Source organism: Mesoplodon mirus (genome assembly GCF_964341445.2).
Source record: "Mesoplodon mirus genome assembly, chromosome: 3".
In the NCBI taxonomy this organism is placed as follows: Eukaryota; Metazoa; Chordata; class Mammalia; order Artiodactyla; family Ziphiidae; genus Mesoplodon; species Mesoplodon mirus.
The window spans coordinates 160,120,554-160,139,199 of NC_138978.1; the positions used below are offsets into that span (position 1 = coordinate 160,120,554).

The 18,646-nt window shown below is 39.0% G+C and overlaps 1 protein-coding gene across 1 annotated transcript in view; it reads left to right on the top strand.

The window, feature by feature from the left end:
* Positions 1-18,646, top strand: part of SHCBP1L (SHC binding and spindle associated 1 like) — a 51,251-nt gene that overhangs the window by 18,366 nt on the left and 14,239 nt on the right. The window contains exon 6 of the mRNA XM_082616316.1: positions 13,632-13,734. Coding sequence (XP_082472442.1) covers positions 13,632-13,734 — 103 coding nt within the window. The remainder of the gene's footprint in view (positions 1-13,631; positions 13,735-18,646) is intronic.

Genomic DNA, 18,646 nt, shown 5'->3' on the forward strand with positions numbered 1-18,646 from the left:
AAAAAGACAAGATTCAACCATATGTCATCTACAAGAAACCCACTTTAAACATAAAGGCTTATAAATGTTCAAAGGAAAAGGTTAGAGAAAGATACTTCAAGCTAACACAACCATTAAAAAGCTGGAGTAGCTATATTAATTTCAGACAAAGTAGGCTTTCAGAACCAGTAAAATTATCAGGAATTGCATAACGATAAATGGTTTGATTTTCCAAGAAGACATGACAATCCTTAATGTGTGTATGCACCCAACAACAGAGAATCAAAGTATGTGAGGCAAAAACTGATAGAAATGCAAGGACAAATAGACAAATCCACTATTATAGTTGGAGACTTCAGCATCCCTTTTTCAATAGTTGATAGATCAAGCAATAATAATAATAGATCTAGAGGAGAATTCCTCTTATTGTAAAAGAACATTACAAAAACTCTACAGCTAACATCATACTCACTGGTGAGAAACTGTATGCTTTCCCTCTAGGAATAAGGCAAGAATATTTTCTCTAATCCCTTCTATTCACAATCATACTAGAAGTCTTAGTGCAATAGGACAAGAAATAGAAATGAAAGGTATACAGGCTGGGAAGGAATAAATAAAACTCTTTACAGATGACATGACTGTCTACATAGAAAATCCTAAATAACAACCACAATAACAAAAAAGCCTGGAACAAAAAATGAGTATAACAAGTTCACAGGATGCAAGGTTAATATTCAAAAGTCAATTTCTTCCACCCCAATGTTCATAGCAACATTATTTATAATAGCCAAGATATGTAAGCAACCTAAGTCCATATAGATTCAATGGAATAGTACTCAGCCATATAAAGAATGAAATTTTGCAATTTGCAACAATATGGATGGACCTAGGGGTATTATGCTTAGTGAAACAAGTCAGACAGAGAAAAATAAATACTGTCTATATTCACTTGTGTGTGGAATATAAAAAATAAAACAAACTGGTGACTATAACAAAAAAGAAACAGACCTACAGATACAGAGAACAAACTAGTGGTTACCAGCGGGGAGAGGAAAAGGGGGAGACACAAGATAGGGGTAGGGGATTAAGAAGTACACAGTACTATGTAAAAAATAAATAAGCTACAAGGATATATTGTACAGCACAGGGAATATAGCCAATATCTTATAATAACTATAAGTGAAGTATAATCTATAAAAATTTTGAATCATGTTGTACACCTGAAACTAATATAATAGTGTAAATCAATAAACCTCAGTTAAAAAGTCAATTGCTTCCTTATATACCAGGAACAATTTAGAATTCTAAAAAATACCACTTACAGTAGAGCCAAAAAATGAAATATTTAGGTATAAATCTAACAAAATATGTATAGGATCTATATGTGAAAAACTATAAAACTATGATGACAGAAAAGAAAAGGGAATGTAAATAAATGAAGAGATATTCCATGTTCATGGACTGGAAGACTCAATGTTGTTTAGATGTCAATTCTTTTCAACTTGATCTATAGATTCAATGCAATCCTAATGAAAATCCCAGCAAGCTATTTTGTAGATACCACCTACTTCTAAAATTTGTATGGAAAGGCAATAGCGTAAGATAGCCAACACAGTACCAAAGAAAAATAAAGTGGGAGTACTCATACTACCCAATTTTAAGGTTTACTATAAAGCTACAGTAATCAGAGGAGCAGGGTATTGTTGAAGGAATAGACATATAGATCAATGGAACAGAATAGAGTCCATAAATGGATCTACACAAATATAGTTGACTGATTTTTGACAAAGGAAATTAAATAGAGAAAGGATATCCTTTTCAACAAATGGTGTTAGAATAATTGAATGTCCTTGTGCAAAAACATGAACTTAGACACAGACCTTACACCTTTCACAAAAAATTAACTCACAGTGATCCGTAGACCTAAATGTAAACAAACTAAGACTTCTAGAATAAAACAGAAGAAAATCTATGTGACTTTGGGTTTGGTAATGAGTTTTTATATACAACACCAAAAGTATGATCCATGAGAGAAAAAGATGATGAATTAGACTTCATTAAAATGAAAAACTTCTGCTCTGTGAAAGACACTGTTAAGGGAATGAAAAATTAGCCATAGATTTGGAGAAAATATTTGCAAAACACATATCTTATTAAAGATTTGTGTCTAGGGGAATTCCCTGGCAGTCCAGTGGTTAGGACTCTGCGCTTCCACTGCAGTGGGCACAGGTTTAATACTTGATCAGGAACTAAGATCCTGCATGGCATGTGGTGTGGCCAAAAAAAAAGAGACATATCTAATATATATATAGATAGATATAGATATAGATAGATCTCTTAAAATTCATTCATAAGTAGCAAATAACCCAATTAAAAATGGGAAAAGGACTTAAACAGACACCTTAACAAAGAAAATATATAGATGGTAAATGGTAAATAAGCATATAAAAAGATGCTCGAGGGACTTCCCTGGTGGCACAGTGGTTAAGAATCTGCCTGCAAATGCAGGGTACACAGGTTCAATCCCTCGTCCAGGAAGATCCCACATGCCATGGAGCAACTAAGCCCGTGTGCCACAACTACTGGTCCTGTGCTCTAGAGCCTGTGAGCCACAAATACTGAGCCTGCGTGCCACAACTACTGAAGCTTGTGTGCCCAGAGCCCATGCTCCACAGCAAGAGAAGCCACCATGGGAAGCCTGCGCACCACAGCAAAGAGTAGACTCTGCTCACCACAACTAGAGAAAGCCCACACGCAGCAATGAAGACCCAACACAACCAAAAAAAAAATCAATAAATTAAAAATAAGATGCTCAACATCATTTGTCATTAGGGAATTACAAATTAAAATGAGATCTCATTGTACCCTATTAGAATGGCTAAATAAACAAAACAAAGCAAAAACCTGACAATACCAATTGCTGACAAGGATGTGGAGCAATAGGAACTCTCGGGCTTCCCTGGTGGCGCAGTGGTTGAGAGTCTGCCTGCCGATACAGGGGACACGGGTTTGTGCCCTGGTCCGGGAAGATCCCACATGCTGCGGAGCGGCTAGGCCCGTGAGCCATGGCCACTGAGCCTGCGCGACCGGAGCCTATGCTCCGCAACGAGAGAGGCCACAACAGTGAGAGACCCGCGTACCGCAAAAAAAAAAAAAAAAAAAAAAAAGGAACTCTCATTATTTATGGGAATACAGAGTAGTACAGCCTCTTTTGAAGAGGGTTTGATAGTTTCTTAAAAGCTAAACTTATTCAAACCGTTGGTATTTACCCAAATAAGTTGAAAATATGAACAGAAATAAGAAGGATTATTAAGGAATAGTATGAGCAATTATATGCCAAAAAATTAGATAACCTAGATCAAATGGACACAATCTACCAAAACTGACTCAAACAGAAACAGAAAATTTGAATGGGCCTATAGCAAGTAGGGAGATTGAATTAACAAATTTAAAAACTATCCACAAAGAAAAGCCAAGGACCAGATATCTTCACTGGTGAATTCTATCAAACATTTAAAGAAGAATTAACACCAATTTTTTTTTTTTTACAAACTCTTCCAGAAAATAAAAAGAGAAGGGAACACCTCCCCAACTCATTCTATGAGGCCACTATCAATCACCCTGATACTAAAACTATAGAAAGACATAACAAGAATACTACATAAACTATCCTGTATAAATATAGATGCAAAATCCTCAGTAATACTTTCACAAACTGAGTCTAGCAACATATAAAAAGGATCATACATTATGACAAGTGGAGTTTATCCCAGGAATGCAAGGTTGGTTTAACATATGAAAATAAATCAATGTAATACACAATAAAGCCATATTATCATCTCAATTGTTATAGAAAAATCATTTGACAAAATTCAACACTCTTTCACACAAAAATTCTCAAAAAGCTTGGAATAGCATGGATCTTTCTCAACCTGTTTGAGACCATCTATGAAAAACCTATAATTAACATCATACTTACTGATGAAAGAATGGATATTTCCCCGCCTAAGATCAGGAACAAGACAAGTATGTCCATTCTTGTATTCAATTGTACTAGAGTTTCTAGCCAGAGCAGTGGGCAAGAAAAAGAATTAAAAGTCATCCAGATCAGAAAGGGAAAAGTAAAATTATCTGTACTTGCAGATGACATGCTTGTATGTAGAAAATCCTATAATGAAATAATGTTCTGCACTATAAAGAAATAAATTGCTGATACACAAAATAACATGATGGATCTCAAAATAGTTGACTGAAAAAAGCCAGACACAAGAGAGTACATAGCATATTCCATTTTAAAATTCCATTTAAATATTCCAAGAAAGGGAAATCTATGACAGAAAGCAGATCAGTGGTTTTCTGGGAGTGGGTGTGGAGGATTGACTGCAAAGATGCATGAAGGAACTTATTATCAGTATGATGGGAATGTTCTATATCTTGATTATTATGATTGAGTTAAATGGGTGTTTACATTTGTGAAACCTCATAGAATGGTTCATTTAAAATGAGCGTCTGTGATGTAAATTATACCTTAATAAAGGTATAATTTAAAAAATCACATATACCTTTAATTTCAAAACTAGGATTGTATGAGAAACTACTTATTTTCTGCATGTAAGATCCTTTACTCTTTGAGCAACTAGTAATTAGCTATACAGTGAAAAAAATGTATGAGTAGTTCTCTCAAAATCAAAACCAATTGCTTAAATAGGTATAAAAATGCTGAATGGGTTTGATTTTGAAATGTTAAATGAAACTTTTGCTTTGGAGGACATTGCTAGTATCTTAAAATTCAAAATTTAATAATTGGTGTCATAAATTCTTCGAAAGAGTTTTCTGAAATTTTAAGCTTTACAAAAATATTAACAATTGAAATATAAGCTGAAAAATATTGGTATTAATGATGCATCCCATTAGCATCAAGCAATAATCAAAGTGCTGCAGAGAACCCAAAAGATTACTCCTGAGACTACTGGTAAATATGTTGAAAAAGGAGTATCCCTTTTGGCTGACAGTAATGGTAAAAGTTATACTCAATTTTATTTTTCTTTCTTTTGATGACACTTAAATGATTGATAGGAAACAGGAACTGTAAAGAAAAGCAGAAAGAAGAGAAAGAGTGCTGAACATCAAACAGTTAAAAAGCAATGAAGAGGGAAGCTAGAATTGTTCTACTGGGAGGCCAGCATCCAACTATATCTATGGAGAACTTAACCTTTGAAACAAAAACAATCTGTTAAATGAACATAGTATCTCAAATTAGGCATGTCCCAAAACATTCTTTTTTTTTTTTTTTTTTTTTTTTTTGCGGTACGCGGGCCTCTCACCGCTGTGGCCTCTCCCGTCGCCAAAGCACAGGCTCCGGACGCGCCGGATGCGCAGGCTCAGCGGCCGTGGCTCACGGGCCCAGCCGCTCCGCGGCACGTGGGACCCTCCCGCACCGGGGCACGAACCCGCGTTCCCTGCATCGGCAGGCGGACTCTCAACCACTGCGCCACCAGGGAAGCCCCCCCCAAAACATTCTTATACCTCAGTATCACAGACATAACCTATCACTGCTTCAAGTGTCTACAATTCAGTGGATTATGAAAATACAATCAAGAAAATTTCTACTGTATTGGAAAGTTGAGATGATTGTAGTGGGTTGCATGCAGATTTTCATTAAAATGAAAAGATTTTAGAATTCAAAGCTTTAAACACTCAGTTATCTAAAAGATTTCAATTGTTGCATTGCTCTCAAGTTGCTCATTGCTCTCAAGAAGCTTAAAATTAGTGAAACCTATTTCTTAAAGATGCTTAGTACCAAGTTTTAATTTTCTAAGTAAGTATATGTTGAGTCTTTTTCTTTTTTTTTTTTAATTTTTTTTTATTAGTTTCTGCTTTATAACAAAGTGAATCAGTCATACATATACATCTGTTCCCACATCCCTTCCCTCCTGCGTCTCCCTCCCTCCCACCCTCCCCATCCCACCCCTCCAGGCGGTCACAAAGCACCGAGCTGATCTCCCTGTGCTCTGCGGCTGCTTCCCACTATCTATCTACCTTACGTTTGGTAGTGTATATATGTCCATGCCTCTCTTTCGCTTTGTCACAGCTTACCCTTCCCCCTCCCCATATCCTCAAGTCCATTCTCAAGTAGGTCTGTGTCTTTATTCCCGTTTTACCCCTAGGTTCTTCATGACATTTTTTTTTTTAAATTCCGTATATATGTGTTAGCATACGGTATTTGTCTTTCTCTTTCTGACTTACTTCACTCTGTATGACAGACTCTAGGTCTATCCACCTCATTACAAATAGCTCAGTTTCATTTCTTTTTATGGCTGAGTAATATTCCATTGTATATATGTGCCACGTCTTCTTTATCCATTCATCCGATGATGGACACTTAGGTTGTTTCCATCTCCGGGCTATTGTGAATAGAGCTGCGATGAACATTTTGGTACATGTCTCTTTTTGAATTATGGTTTTCTCAGGGTATATGCCCAGTAGTGGGATTGCTGGGTCATATGGTAGTTCTATTTGTAGTTTTTTAAGGAACCTCCATACCGTTCTCCATAGTGGCTGTACCAATTCACATTCCCACCAGCAGTGCAAGAGTGTTCCCTTTTCTCCACACCCTCTCCAGCATTTATTGTTTCTAGATTTCTTGATGATGGCCATTCTGACTGGTGTGAGATGATACCTCATTGTAGTTTTGATTTGCATTTCTCTAATGATTAATGATGTTGAGCATTCTTTCATGTGTTTGTTGGCAGTCTGTATATCTTCTTTGGAGAAATGCCTATTTAAGTCTTCTGCCCATTTTTGGATTGGGTTGTTTGTTTTTTTGCTATTGAGCTGCATGAGCTGTTTATAAATTTTGGAGATTAATCCTTTGTCAGTTGCTTCATTTGCAAATATTTTCTCCCATTCTGAGGGTTGTCTTTTGGTCTTGTTTATGGTTTCCTTTGCTGTGCAAAAGCTTTGAAGTTTCATTAGGTCCCATTTGTTTATCTGTGTTTTTATTTCCATTTCTCTAGGAGGTGGGTCCAAAAGGATCTTGCTGTGATTTATGTCATAGAGTGTTCTACCTATGTTTTCCTCTAAGAGTTTGATAGTTTCTGGCCTTACATTTAAGTCTTTAATCCATTTTGAGCTTATTTTTGTGTATGGTGTTAGGGAATGATCTAATCTCAAACTTTTACATGTCCCTGTCCAGTTTTCCCAGCACCACTTATTGAAGAGGCTGTCCTTTCTCCACTGTACATTCCTGCCTCCTTTATCAAAGATAAGTTGGCCATATGTGCATGGGTTTATCTCTGGGCTTTCTATCCTGATCCACTGATCTATCTTTCTGTTTTTATGCCAGTACCACACTGTCTTAATTACTGTAGCTTTGTAGTATAGTCTGAAGTCAGGGAGCCTGATTCCTCCAGCTCCGTTTTTCGTTCTCAAGATTGCTTTGGCTATTCGGGGTCTTTTGTTTTTCCAAACAAATTTTGAAATTTTTTGTTCTAGTTCTGTGAAAAATGCCAGTGGTAGTTTGATAGGGATTGCATTGAATCTGTAGATTGCTTTGGGTAGTAGAGTCATTTTCACAATATTGATTCTTCCAATCCAGGAGCATGGTATATCTCTCCATCTATTTGTATCGTCTTTAATTTCTTTCATCAGTGTCTTATAATTTTCTGCATACAGGTCTTTTGTCTCCTTAGGTAGGTTTATTCCTAGATATTTTATTCTTTTTGTTGCAATGGTAAATGGGAGTGTTTTCTTGATTTCATTTTCAGATTTTTCATCATTAGTGTACAGGAATGCCAGAGATTTCTGTACATTAATTTTGTATCCTGCTACTTTACCAAATTCATTGATTAGCTCTAGTAGTTTTCTGGTAGCATCTTTAGGATTCTCTATGTATAGTATCATGTCATCTGCAAACAGTGACAGCTTTACTTCTTCTTTTCCAATTTGGATTCCTTTTATTTCCTTTTCTTCTCTGATTGCTGTGGCTAAAACTTCCAAAACTATGTTGAATAAGAGTGGTGAGAGTGGACATCCTTGTCTTGTTCCTGATCTTAGTGGAAATGGTTTCAGTTTTTCACCATTGAGGACAATGTTGGCTGTGGGTTTGTCATATATGGCCTTTATTATGTTGAGGAAAGATCCCTCTATGCCTACTTTCTGCAGGGTTTTTATCATAAATGGGTGTTGAATTTTGTCGAAAGCTTCTCTGCATCTATTGAGATGATCATATGGTTTTTCTCCTTCAACTTGTTAATATGGTGTATCACATTGATTGATTTGCGTATATTGAAGAATCCTTGCATTCCTGGAATAAACCCCACTTGATCATGGTGTATGATCCTTTTAATGTGCTGTTGGATTCTGTTTGCTAGTATTTTGTTGAGGATTTTTGCGTCTATGTTCATCAGTGATATTGGCCTGTAGTTTTCTTTCTTTGTGACATCCTTGCCTGGTTTTGGTATCAAGGTGATGGTGGCCTCGTAGAATGAGTTTGGGAGTGTTCCTTCCTCTGATATTGTTTGGAAGAGTTTGAGAAGGATGGGTGTTAGCTCTTCTCTAAATGTTTGATAGAATTCGCCTGTGAAGCCATCGGGTCCTGGGCTTTTGTTTGATGGAAGATTTTTTATCACAGTTTCAATTTCAGTGCTTGTGATTGGTCTATTCATATTTTCTATTTCTTCCTGAGTTAGTCTTGGCAGGTTGTGCATTTCTAAGAATTTGTCCATTTCTTCCAGGTTGTCCATTTTATTGGCATAGAGTTGCTTATAGTAATCTCTCATGATCTTTTGTATTTCTGCAGTGTCAGTTGTTACTTCTCCTTTTTCATTTCGAATTCTATTGATTTGAGTCTTCTCCCTTCTTTTCTTGATGAGTCTGGCTAATGGTTTGTCAATTTTGTTTATCTTCTCAAAGAACCAGCTTTTAGTTTGGTTGATCTTTGCTATCGTTTCCTTCATTTCTTTTTCATTTATTTCTGATCTGATCTTTATGATTTCTTTCCTTCTGCTAGCTTTGGGGGTTTTTTGTTCTTCTTTCTCTAATTGCTTTAGGTGCAGGGTCAGGTTGTTTACTCGAAATGTTTCCTGTTTCTTAAGGTGAGATTGTATTGCTATAAACTTCCCCCTTAGAACTGCTTTTGCTGCGTCCCATAGGTTTTGGGTCGTCGTGTCTCCATTGTCATTTGTTTCTAGGTATTTTTTAATTTCCTCTTTGATTTCTTCAGTGATCACTTCGTTATTGAGTAGTGTATTGTTTAGCCTCCATGTGTTTGTATTTTTTACAGATCTTTTCCTGTAATTGATGTCTAGTCTCATAGCATTGTGGTCGGAAAAGATACTTGATACAATTTCAATTTTCTTAAATTTACCAAGGCTTGATTTGTGACCCAAGATATGATCTATCCTGGAGAATGTTCCATGAGCACTTGAGAAAAATGTGTATTCTGTTGTTTTTGGATGGAATGTCCTATAAATATCAACTAAGTCCATCTTGTTTAATGTATCATTTAAAGCTTGTGTTTCCTTATTTATTTTCATTTTGGATGATCTGTCCATTGGTGAAAGTGGGGTGTTAAAGTCCCCTACTATGATTGTGTTACTGTCGATTTCCCCTTTTATGGCTGTTAGTATTTGCCTTATGTATTGAGGTGCTCCTATGTTGGGTGCATAAATATTTACAATTGTTATATCTTCTTCTTGGATCGATCCCTTTATCATTATGTAGTGTCCTTCTTTGTCTCTTCTAATAGTCTTTATTTTAAAGTCTATTTTGTCTGATATAAGAATTGCTACTCCTGCTTTCTTTTGATTTCCATTTGCATGGAATATCTTTTTCCATCCCCTTACTTTCAATCTGTATGTGTCTCTAGGTCTGAAGTGGGTCTCTTGTAGACAGCATATATATGGGTCTTGTTTTTGTATCCATTCAGCCACTCTGTGTCTTTTGGTGGGAGCATTTAGTCCATTTACATTTAAGGTAATTATTGATATGTATGTTCCTATTCCCATTTCCTTAATTGCTTTGGGTTCGTTATTGTAGGTATATTCCTTCTGTTGTGCTTCTTGCCTAGAGAAGTTCCTTTAGCATTTGTTGTAAAGCTGGTTTGGTGGTGCTGAACTCTCTCAGCTTTTGCTTGTCTGTAAACGTTTTAATTTCTCCATCAAATCTGAATGAGATCCTTGCTGGGTAGAGTAATCTTGGTTGCAGGTTTCTCTCCTTCATCACTTTAATTATGTCCTGCCACTCCCTTCTGGCTTGTAGAGTTTCTGCTGAGAGATCAGCTGTTAACCTGATGGGGATTCCCTTGTGTGTTATTTGTTGTTTTTCCCTTGCTGCTTTTAATATGATTTCTTTGTGTTTAATTTTTGACAGTTTGATTAATATGTGTCTTGGTGTATTTCTCCTTGGATTTATTCTGTATGGGACTCTCTGTGCCTCCTGGACTTGATTAAGTATTTCCTTTCCCATATTGGGGAAGTTTTCAACTATAATCTCTTCAAATATTTTCTCAGTCCCTTTCTTTTTCTCTTCTTCTTCTGGAACCCCTATAATTTGAATGTTGGTGCGTTTAATGTTGTCCCAGAGGTCTCTGAGACTGTCCTCTGTTCTTTTCATTCTTTTTTCTTTATTTTGCTCTGCATCAGTCATTTCCACTATTTTATCTTCCACCTCACTTATCCGTTCTTCTGCCTCACTTATTCTGCTATTGATCCCATCTAGAGTATTTTTCATTTCATTTATTGTGTTTTTAATCGATGCTTGATTCATCTTTAGTTCTTCTAGGTCCTTGTTAACTGTTTCTTGCATTTTGTCTATTCTATTTCCAAGATTATGGATCTTGGAAATAGAATCTTGGATCAGCTTTACTATCATTATTCTGAATTCTTTTTCAGGTAGACTGCCTATTACCTCTTCATTTGTTAGGTCTGGTAGGTTTTTATCTTGCTCCTTCACCTGCTGTGTGTTTTTCTGTCTTCTCATTTTGCTTATGTTACTGTGTTTGGGGTCTCCTTTTTGCAGGCTGCAGATTCGTAGTTCCCGTTGTTTTTGGTGTCTGACCCCAGTGGCTAAGGTTGTTTCAGTAGGTTGTGTAGGCTTCCTGGTGGGGGGGACTAATGCCTGTGTTCTGGTGGTTGAGACTCGATCTTGTCTTTCTGGTGGACAGGTCCACGTCTGGTGGTGTGTTTTGGGGTGCCTATGGCCTTATTATGTTTTTAGGTAGCCTCTCTGCTAATGGGTGGGGTTGTGTTCCTGCCTTGCTAGTTGCTTGGCATAGGGTGACCAGCACTGTAGCTTGCTGGTCGTTGTCTTAAGCTGGGTGCTGGTGTTGAGATGGAGATCTCTGGGAGATTTTCGCTGCTTGATATTATGTGGAGCTGGGAGGTCTCTTGTGGACCCGTGTCCTGAAGTTGGCTCTCCCACTTCAGAGGCACAGCACTGACTCCTGGCTGCAGCACCAAGAGCCTTTCATCCACCCGGCTCAGAATAACAGGGAGAAAAAGCAGAAAGAAAGAATTAGTAGAAGAAAGAAAGAGAGAGGGAAAGAAAGGAAGAAGGGAAGAAGGGAAGGAAGGAAGAAAGAAAGAAAGGAAGGAGGGAGGGAGGGAGGAAGGATGGAAAGAGAGAAGGAAAGAAAGGAGGGGGGAGGGAGGAATAAAAGCAAAAGGAAGAGTGAATGGAAGAAGGGAGGGAGGGAGGGAGGAAGGAAAGAAAGAAAGAAAGACAGGAGGGAGGGAGGGAGGAAGGAAAGAAAAAGAAAGTGGAAAGAAGAAGGGTGGGAGGGAGGGAGGAAAGAAAAAGAAGGAAAGGAGGAGCGGAGGGAGGGAGGGAGGAAGGGAAGGTAGGAAAAAAAGAAAGAGCAGGTAAAGTAAAATAGAATAAAGTATGAAATATAGTAGCGTTATTAAAATTAGAAAGTAATTATTGGAAAAAAAAAAAAAACGGACCGATAGAACCCTGGGACATATGGTGGAAGCAAAGCTATACAGAGAGAATCTTACACAGAAGATTACACATACACATTCACAAAAAGAGAGCAGGGGGAAAAATCAAAAATCTTGCTCTCCAAGTCCACCTCCTCAATTTAGGATAATTCGTTGTAAAAAGAGGAAAGGGGCGAGAAGTCTGAAATCTTGCTCTCTAAGTCCACTTCCTTAATTTGGAATAATTCGTTGTATAAAGAGGAAAAGGGGGGACAGTCTTAAATCTTGTCCTCAAAGTCCACTTCCTCAATATGGGATGATTCGCTGTTCATTCATGCACTCCACAGACGCAGGGCACATCAAATGGACCGTGGAGCTTTAATCCGCTGCCTCCGAGGCTGCACAGAGAGATTTCCCTGTCTCTGCTCTCACAGCTCCCGGGTCTCAGCCTTGGACCTGGCCCCGCCTCTGCGCGTAGGTCGCCGGAGGGCGTCCGTTCTTTGCTCAGACAGGACGGGTTTAAAGGAGCCGCTGATTCGGGGGCTCTGGCTCACTCAGGCAGAGGGGAGGGAGGGGCGCGCAGTGTGGGGCGGGCCTGCAGCGGCAGAGGCTGGCGTGACGTTGCAGCGGCCCGTGGCGCTCCGTGCGCTTTCCCGGGAAAGCCGTCCCCGGGTCTCGGGACCCCGGCAGTGGCGGGGTGCACAGGCACCCCGGAAGGCGGGGCGGACAGTGACCCGCGCTCGCACACAGGCCCCGCGGCGGCGGCGGCGGGCGTCGGCGTCGGCGGTGGGCAGCGTCGGCGTCGGCTTCGGCGGGCCGCGGCGATGGCGGCGGCGTCGGCGGCGGGCGGCGGTGGCGGCGTCGGCGGCGGGCCGCGGCGTCGGCGGCGTCGGCGGCGGGCCACGGCGGCGGCGTCGGCGTCGGCGTCGGCGTCGGCGGGCGTCGGCGGCGCCGGTGGCCCACGCCCGTCTCCGAGGTCCGCGCTTTACCCGCGGCTCACGCCTGTCTCCGGCGCTTCCCCAAGCAGCCCTCTTAATGCCCTCTCCTCGCGCACCAGGAAACAAAAGGGAAAAAAGTCTCTTGCCTCTTCAGCAGCTCCAGACCCTTTCCCCGGACTCCCTCCGGGCTAGCCGTGGTGCACTAACCCCTTCAGGCTCTCTTCCTGCTGCCAGCCCCAGTCCTCTCCCTGCGCTCTGACTGAAAGCCGATACCCGAGCCTCAGCTCCCAGCCCCCCCGCCAGGGCGGCCGAGCAGAGAAGCCTCTCGGGCTGGTGAGTGCCTGAGGGCACCGATCCTCTGTGCCGTAATCTCTCCGCTTTGCCCTCCACACCCCTGTTGCTGTGCTCTCCTCCGCTACTCCGAAGCTTTCCCCCTCCGCCACCTGCAGTCTCCGCCCGCGAAGGGGCTTGTAGTGTGTAGAAACCTTCCCTCCTTCACAGCTCCCTCCCACGGGTGCAGGTCCCGTCCCTATCCTATTGTCTCTGTTTATTCTTTTTTTTCTTTTGCCCTACCCAGGTATGTGGGGAGTTTCTTGCCTTTTGGGGGGTCTGAGGTCTTCTGTCAGCGTCCAGTAGGTGTTCTGTAGGAGTTGTTCCACGTGTAGATGAATTTCTGATGTATCTGTGGGGAGGAAGGTGATCTCCGCGTCTTACTCTTCCGCCATCTTCCTCCGGGCCCCTGTTGAGTCTTTTTCATGTTAATTTAATCATAAATAAATGTTTTCAACTTCAGAGTTCATGGGCCTTTCTTTCCAAGAATTCTGAGGTGTAGGAAAGGAAGAGACTTTGGAAGGACTATAACACATATCGTAGCAGAAGTGATGACTACTGACATGGTAAGAAATACACTATTATTATTTGTTCATTTACATAGCTGCATATAATCAGAAAAGAAGCTCTTTGAAGGTTGGATTCTTATCTGACAGTAATGCTTTATTTCCTCCATTACATCCAGCTCAGAGATTGGCAATTAATAGGTACTAAGTAAATATATGTCAGCAACTATTTACAGAGTACTAGTCTTGTTGCCAGGTGCTATGGTAGTAGCTACGGGAGACAAATACGAGAAATACTGCATTTGAGGGAGATACAGTTTTGAACCAGACCCACAGTCTTGCTTCTTCCATACATTTGACAAGTTTGAATTATGGTGGAGATATGGACAAGTAAATAGGCTATTACAATTACAACACAAAATGATAAATGCTATGATAGGAGTATGTACAGAAGGCATATAAGATGGGTACATAAGCCAGAGTTAGGAATTCTGGCAGTGCTGGCTGGAAGAAATAACCAGATGAAATCTGAAGGATGAGTGTAAATTTAACCAGCCCAAGAAGGGAAAGTGTTCTAAGTCAGAGTAAATATTTCTGTCTCATTTGACCTCTCAGTAGCATTTCACAGCTCTCTCCTTGGAATACTCTTTTTCATTGTCTTCTGTTACAATACTTTGCTGGTTTCAGTCTGTCTAGTTTTTTTATCCTTCTGTCCTCTAAATGCTTGGAACTTATCTTTTTTCTGCACTATAATATCCCTAAGTGATTTATCTGATATCCTCCCATGACTTCAGTTATATACACTGATAATCTAAAATGTGTATCCACAGCCCACATTTTCGTTCTGAGCCCCAAACCTATATGTCTAGCTGCCTATTACTCATCACCCCTTGATTACCTCATGAGTACTTCAACTCAGATGTCCGCAATTAAATTCATGATCTTATCCATTGACTTGTTTATATTCTAGAGTTCTCTGTTTCAGTAAATGGCACCACTATCTACCCAGTTGTTAATTACAATCTTCTGAGAGTTAGCCTAATCCTATCCCTCATCACCTTCATGTACCCTCTTTTATTCCTCATTAATACCATATCCTGGTGTACACCATGTTGTTTCAGAGAGCTACTGCACATCCTTTAGGTCTCAATTTAAATGTCATTTCCATAGAAAAAGGCTTTCTCAACCTTCCAGAATACATTATACTACATATTCCCATGTACCCTGCACTTTCCCTTATTGGCACTTTTCCTTATCATGACTGTATTAAATACTTTTGTGGCTATCTATTGCATGTCTGTCTGTTTTACTAGAATATGAGCTTCTTGAGAGCAAGGGGTGTATGTTTACCATTCATCCAATCACCTAGCATGATGCTTAGCACGAGGTAGGTGCTGAGCAGTTTTTGTTGAATTAGTAAATGAGTGCATGTTTGACAAGATAGTATGGGGTATATGTGAAGAACTAAAAGAAGTCCAGCAAGGATGGTGTTTAATACCTAGGAGGAGAGTGGTTAGAGATAAAGCTGGACTATTAGACTGGTCTTATCTGCTATTCTACCCATTTTTATTATTTTCAACAAAATTTAACTTTCCTTTGATTTGCTTAGTAGATCAGATTTTCAATAACATTAATTATTCCACCAATTATATTTGTAAACATCTTTTAAAACATCATTATAAAGTAAGGTATAGATTTTGCTTTTATCTCCAGCCTTTTAAAATATTTTTATTTATCTTTTTTTGTTGTTTTTAAATCTGTTTTTGGCTTTATTTTCCTATATGGCAGTAAGAAATTTCTTTGACTTTTATTCAGTGCTTTGCAACCCTGTCTTCATTTGTGTAAGTAAATATCCATGAACTTCAGAGGACAGGATAATGAGAGGAAGGCTACTCTGAGAAGGCACTATCAACTTCCACTTTGCCTGGATCTTTGATTTTAGATTTACCTTTGAGGTTGACAAAAAATTTTAATTTGATTGTAGTTGCAGCTATGTACGTAAGCCTTTAACAATTTTCTCAACTTTGAAGATTCTTTACTTGGTGTTTTTCCTCCTCTATAGTCTTCTTAAACAGTTTTATCCATGCCCATCATCTTTATGCTGGTGATCTTCACAAGTAGTATAGCGAAAAGGCATGGACTTTGTAGTCAGGTAAATAGCCTGTCTTGGGCAAGCTGCCTAACCTCTGAACCTCAATTTCTATTTGCAGAGTGCTTTAAAAAGAGAAAAAACTGTGTACTGTGCTGATGAGGAGGATGATCTCTGGAGCCAAACTGCCTGGATTCAGATTCTGGCTTTGGCACTTACTACTTATGTGATTTTCAACAAGTTATTTACCCATTTGTGCTTTAGTTCCTCATTTGTAAAATGGGGATAATACCTTATTTCCTTATTTATAGAGCTATGAGTGTACCTTATTTATAGAGCTATGAAGATTAAATGAGTTCATATTTGTGATGTGCTTAGAATAATGGCCAGCACATAGTAAGTACTAAATAAATGTCTTATTACTACTATTACGGCTACCACCACCACTGACACCTTATAGGGTTTTTTGAGGATGAAATGAGATGCTATGTATAAAATACCTAGCAGTGTCTAGCACAGAGTGGCTTTTCAGTAATTTCATTCCCTTTTCTCTTTCCCTTCTTCCTTGTATTCTTTGCTGACCAACATTACTACAAGTTCTTCTCAGCATCTTTACCTTATGTCTCACTAACATACAACAATCCTAAATTTGAACTTATTTTTTTTGAATTTTATTTTATTTTTTTATACAGCAGGTTCTTATTAGTCATCAATTTTATACACATCAGTGTATACATGTCAATCCCAATCACCCAATTCAGCACACCACCATCCCCATCCCCCCGTGGCTTTCCCCCCTTGGTGTCCATATGTTTCTTCTCTACATCTGTGTCTCAACTTCTGCCCTGCAAACTGGTTCATCTGTACCATTTTTCTAGGTTCCACATATATGCGTTAATATACATTTGTTTTTCTCTTTCTGACTTACTTCACTCTGTATGACAGTCTCTAGATCCAGCCATGTCTCAACAAATGACTCAATTTCATTCCTTTTTATGGCTGAGTAATATTCCATTGTATATATGTAACACATCTTCTTTATCCATTTGTCTGTCGATGGGCATTTAGGTTGCTTCCATGACCTGGCTATTGTAAATAGTGCTGCAATGAACATTGGGGGGCATGTGTCTTTTTAGGTTATGGTTTTCTCTGGGTATATGCCCAGTAGTGGGATTGCTGGATCATATGGTAATTCTATATTTAGTTTTCTAAGGAACCTCCATACTGCTCTCCATAGTGGCTGTATCAATTTACATTCCCACCAGCAGTGCAAGAGGGTTCCCTTTTCTCTACACCCTCTCCAACATTTGTTGTTTGTAGATTTTCTGATGATGCCCATTCTAACTGGTGTGAGGTGATACCTCATTGTAGTTTTGATTTGCACTTCTCTAATGATTAGTGATGTTGAGCAGCTTTTCATGTGCTTCTTGGCCATTTGTATGTCTTCTTTGGAGAAATGTCTATTTAGGTCTTCTGCCCATTTTTGGATTGGGCTGTTTCTTTATTATTGAGCTGCATGAGCTGTTTATATATTTTGGAGATTAATCCTTTGTCCAATGATTCATTTGCAAATATTTTCTCCCATTCTGAGGGTTGTCTTTTCATCTTGTTTATGGTTTCCTTTGCTGTGCAAAAGCTTTTAAGTTTAATTAGGTCCCATTTGTTTGTTTTTGTTTTTATTTCCATTACTCTAAGAGGTGGATCAAAAAAGATCTTGCTGTGATTTATGTCAAAGAGTGTTCTTCCTATGTTTTCCTCTAAGAGTTTTATAGTGTCTGGTCTTACATTTAGGTCTTTAATCCGTTTTGAGTTTATTTTTGTTTATGGTGTTAGGGAGTGTTCTAATTTCATTCTTTTACACGTAGCTGTCCAGTTTTCCCAGCACCACTTATTGAAGGTACTGTCATTTCTCCACTGTATATCCTCACCTCCTTTGTCATAGATTAGTTGATCATAGGTCGGTGGGTTTATCTCTGGGCTTTCTATCTTGTTCCATTGATCTATATTTCTGTTTTTGTGCCAGTACCATATTGTCTTGATTTCTGTAGCTTTGTAGTATAATCTGAAGTCAGGGAGCCTAATTCCTCCAACTCTGTTTTTCTTTCTCAAGATTCCTTTGGGTATTCAGGGTCTTTTGTGCCTTCATACAAATTTTAAGAGTTTTCGTTCTAGTTCTGTAAAAACTACCAGTGGTAATTTGATAGGGATTGCATTGAATCTGTAGATTGCTTTGGGTAGTATAGTCATTTTCACAATATTGATTCTTCCAATCCAAGAACATGGTATATCCCTCCATCTGTTTGTGTCATCTTTGATTTCTTTCATCAGTGTGTTATAATTTTCTGATAAAGGTCTTTTACCTCCTTAGGTAGGTTTATTCCTGGGTATTTTATTCCTTTTGTTGCAATGGTGAATAGGACTGTTTCCTTAATTTCTCTTTCTGATCTTTCATTATTTGTGTATAGGAATGCAAGAGATTTCTGTGCATTAATTTTGTATTCTGCAACTTTACCAAATTCATTGAAGAGCTCTAGTAGTTTTCTGGTGGCATCTTTAGGATTATCTATGTTTAGTATCATGTCATCTGCAAACAGTGACAGCTTTACTTCTTCGTTTCCGATTTGGATTCCTTTTATTTCTTTTTCTTCTCTGATTGCCATGGCTAGGACTTCCAAAACTATGTTGAATAATAGTGGAGAGAGTGGACATCCTTATCTTGCTCCTGATCTTAGAGGAAATGCTTTCAGTTTTCACCATTGAGAATATCGTTTGCTGTGGGTTTGTCGTATATGGCCTTCATGATGTTGAGGTAGGTTCCCTCTATGCCCACTTTCTGGAGAGTTTTTATCATAAATGGGTGTTGAATTTTGTCAAAAGTATTTT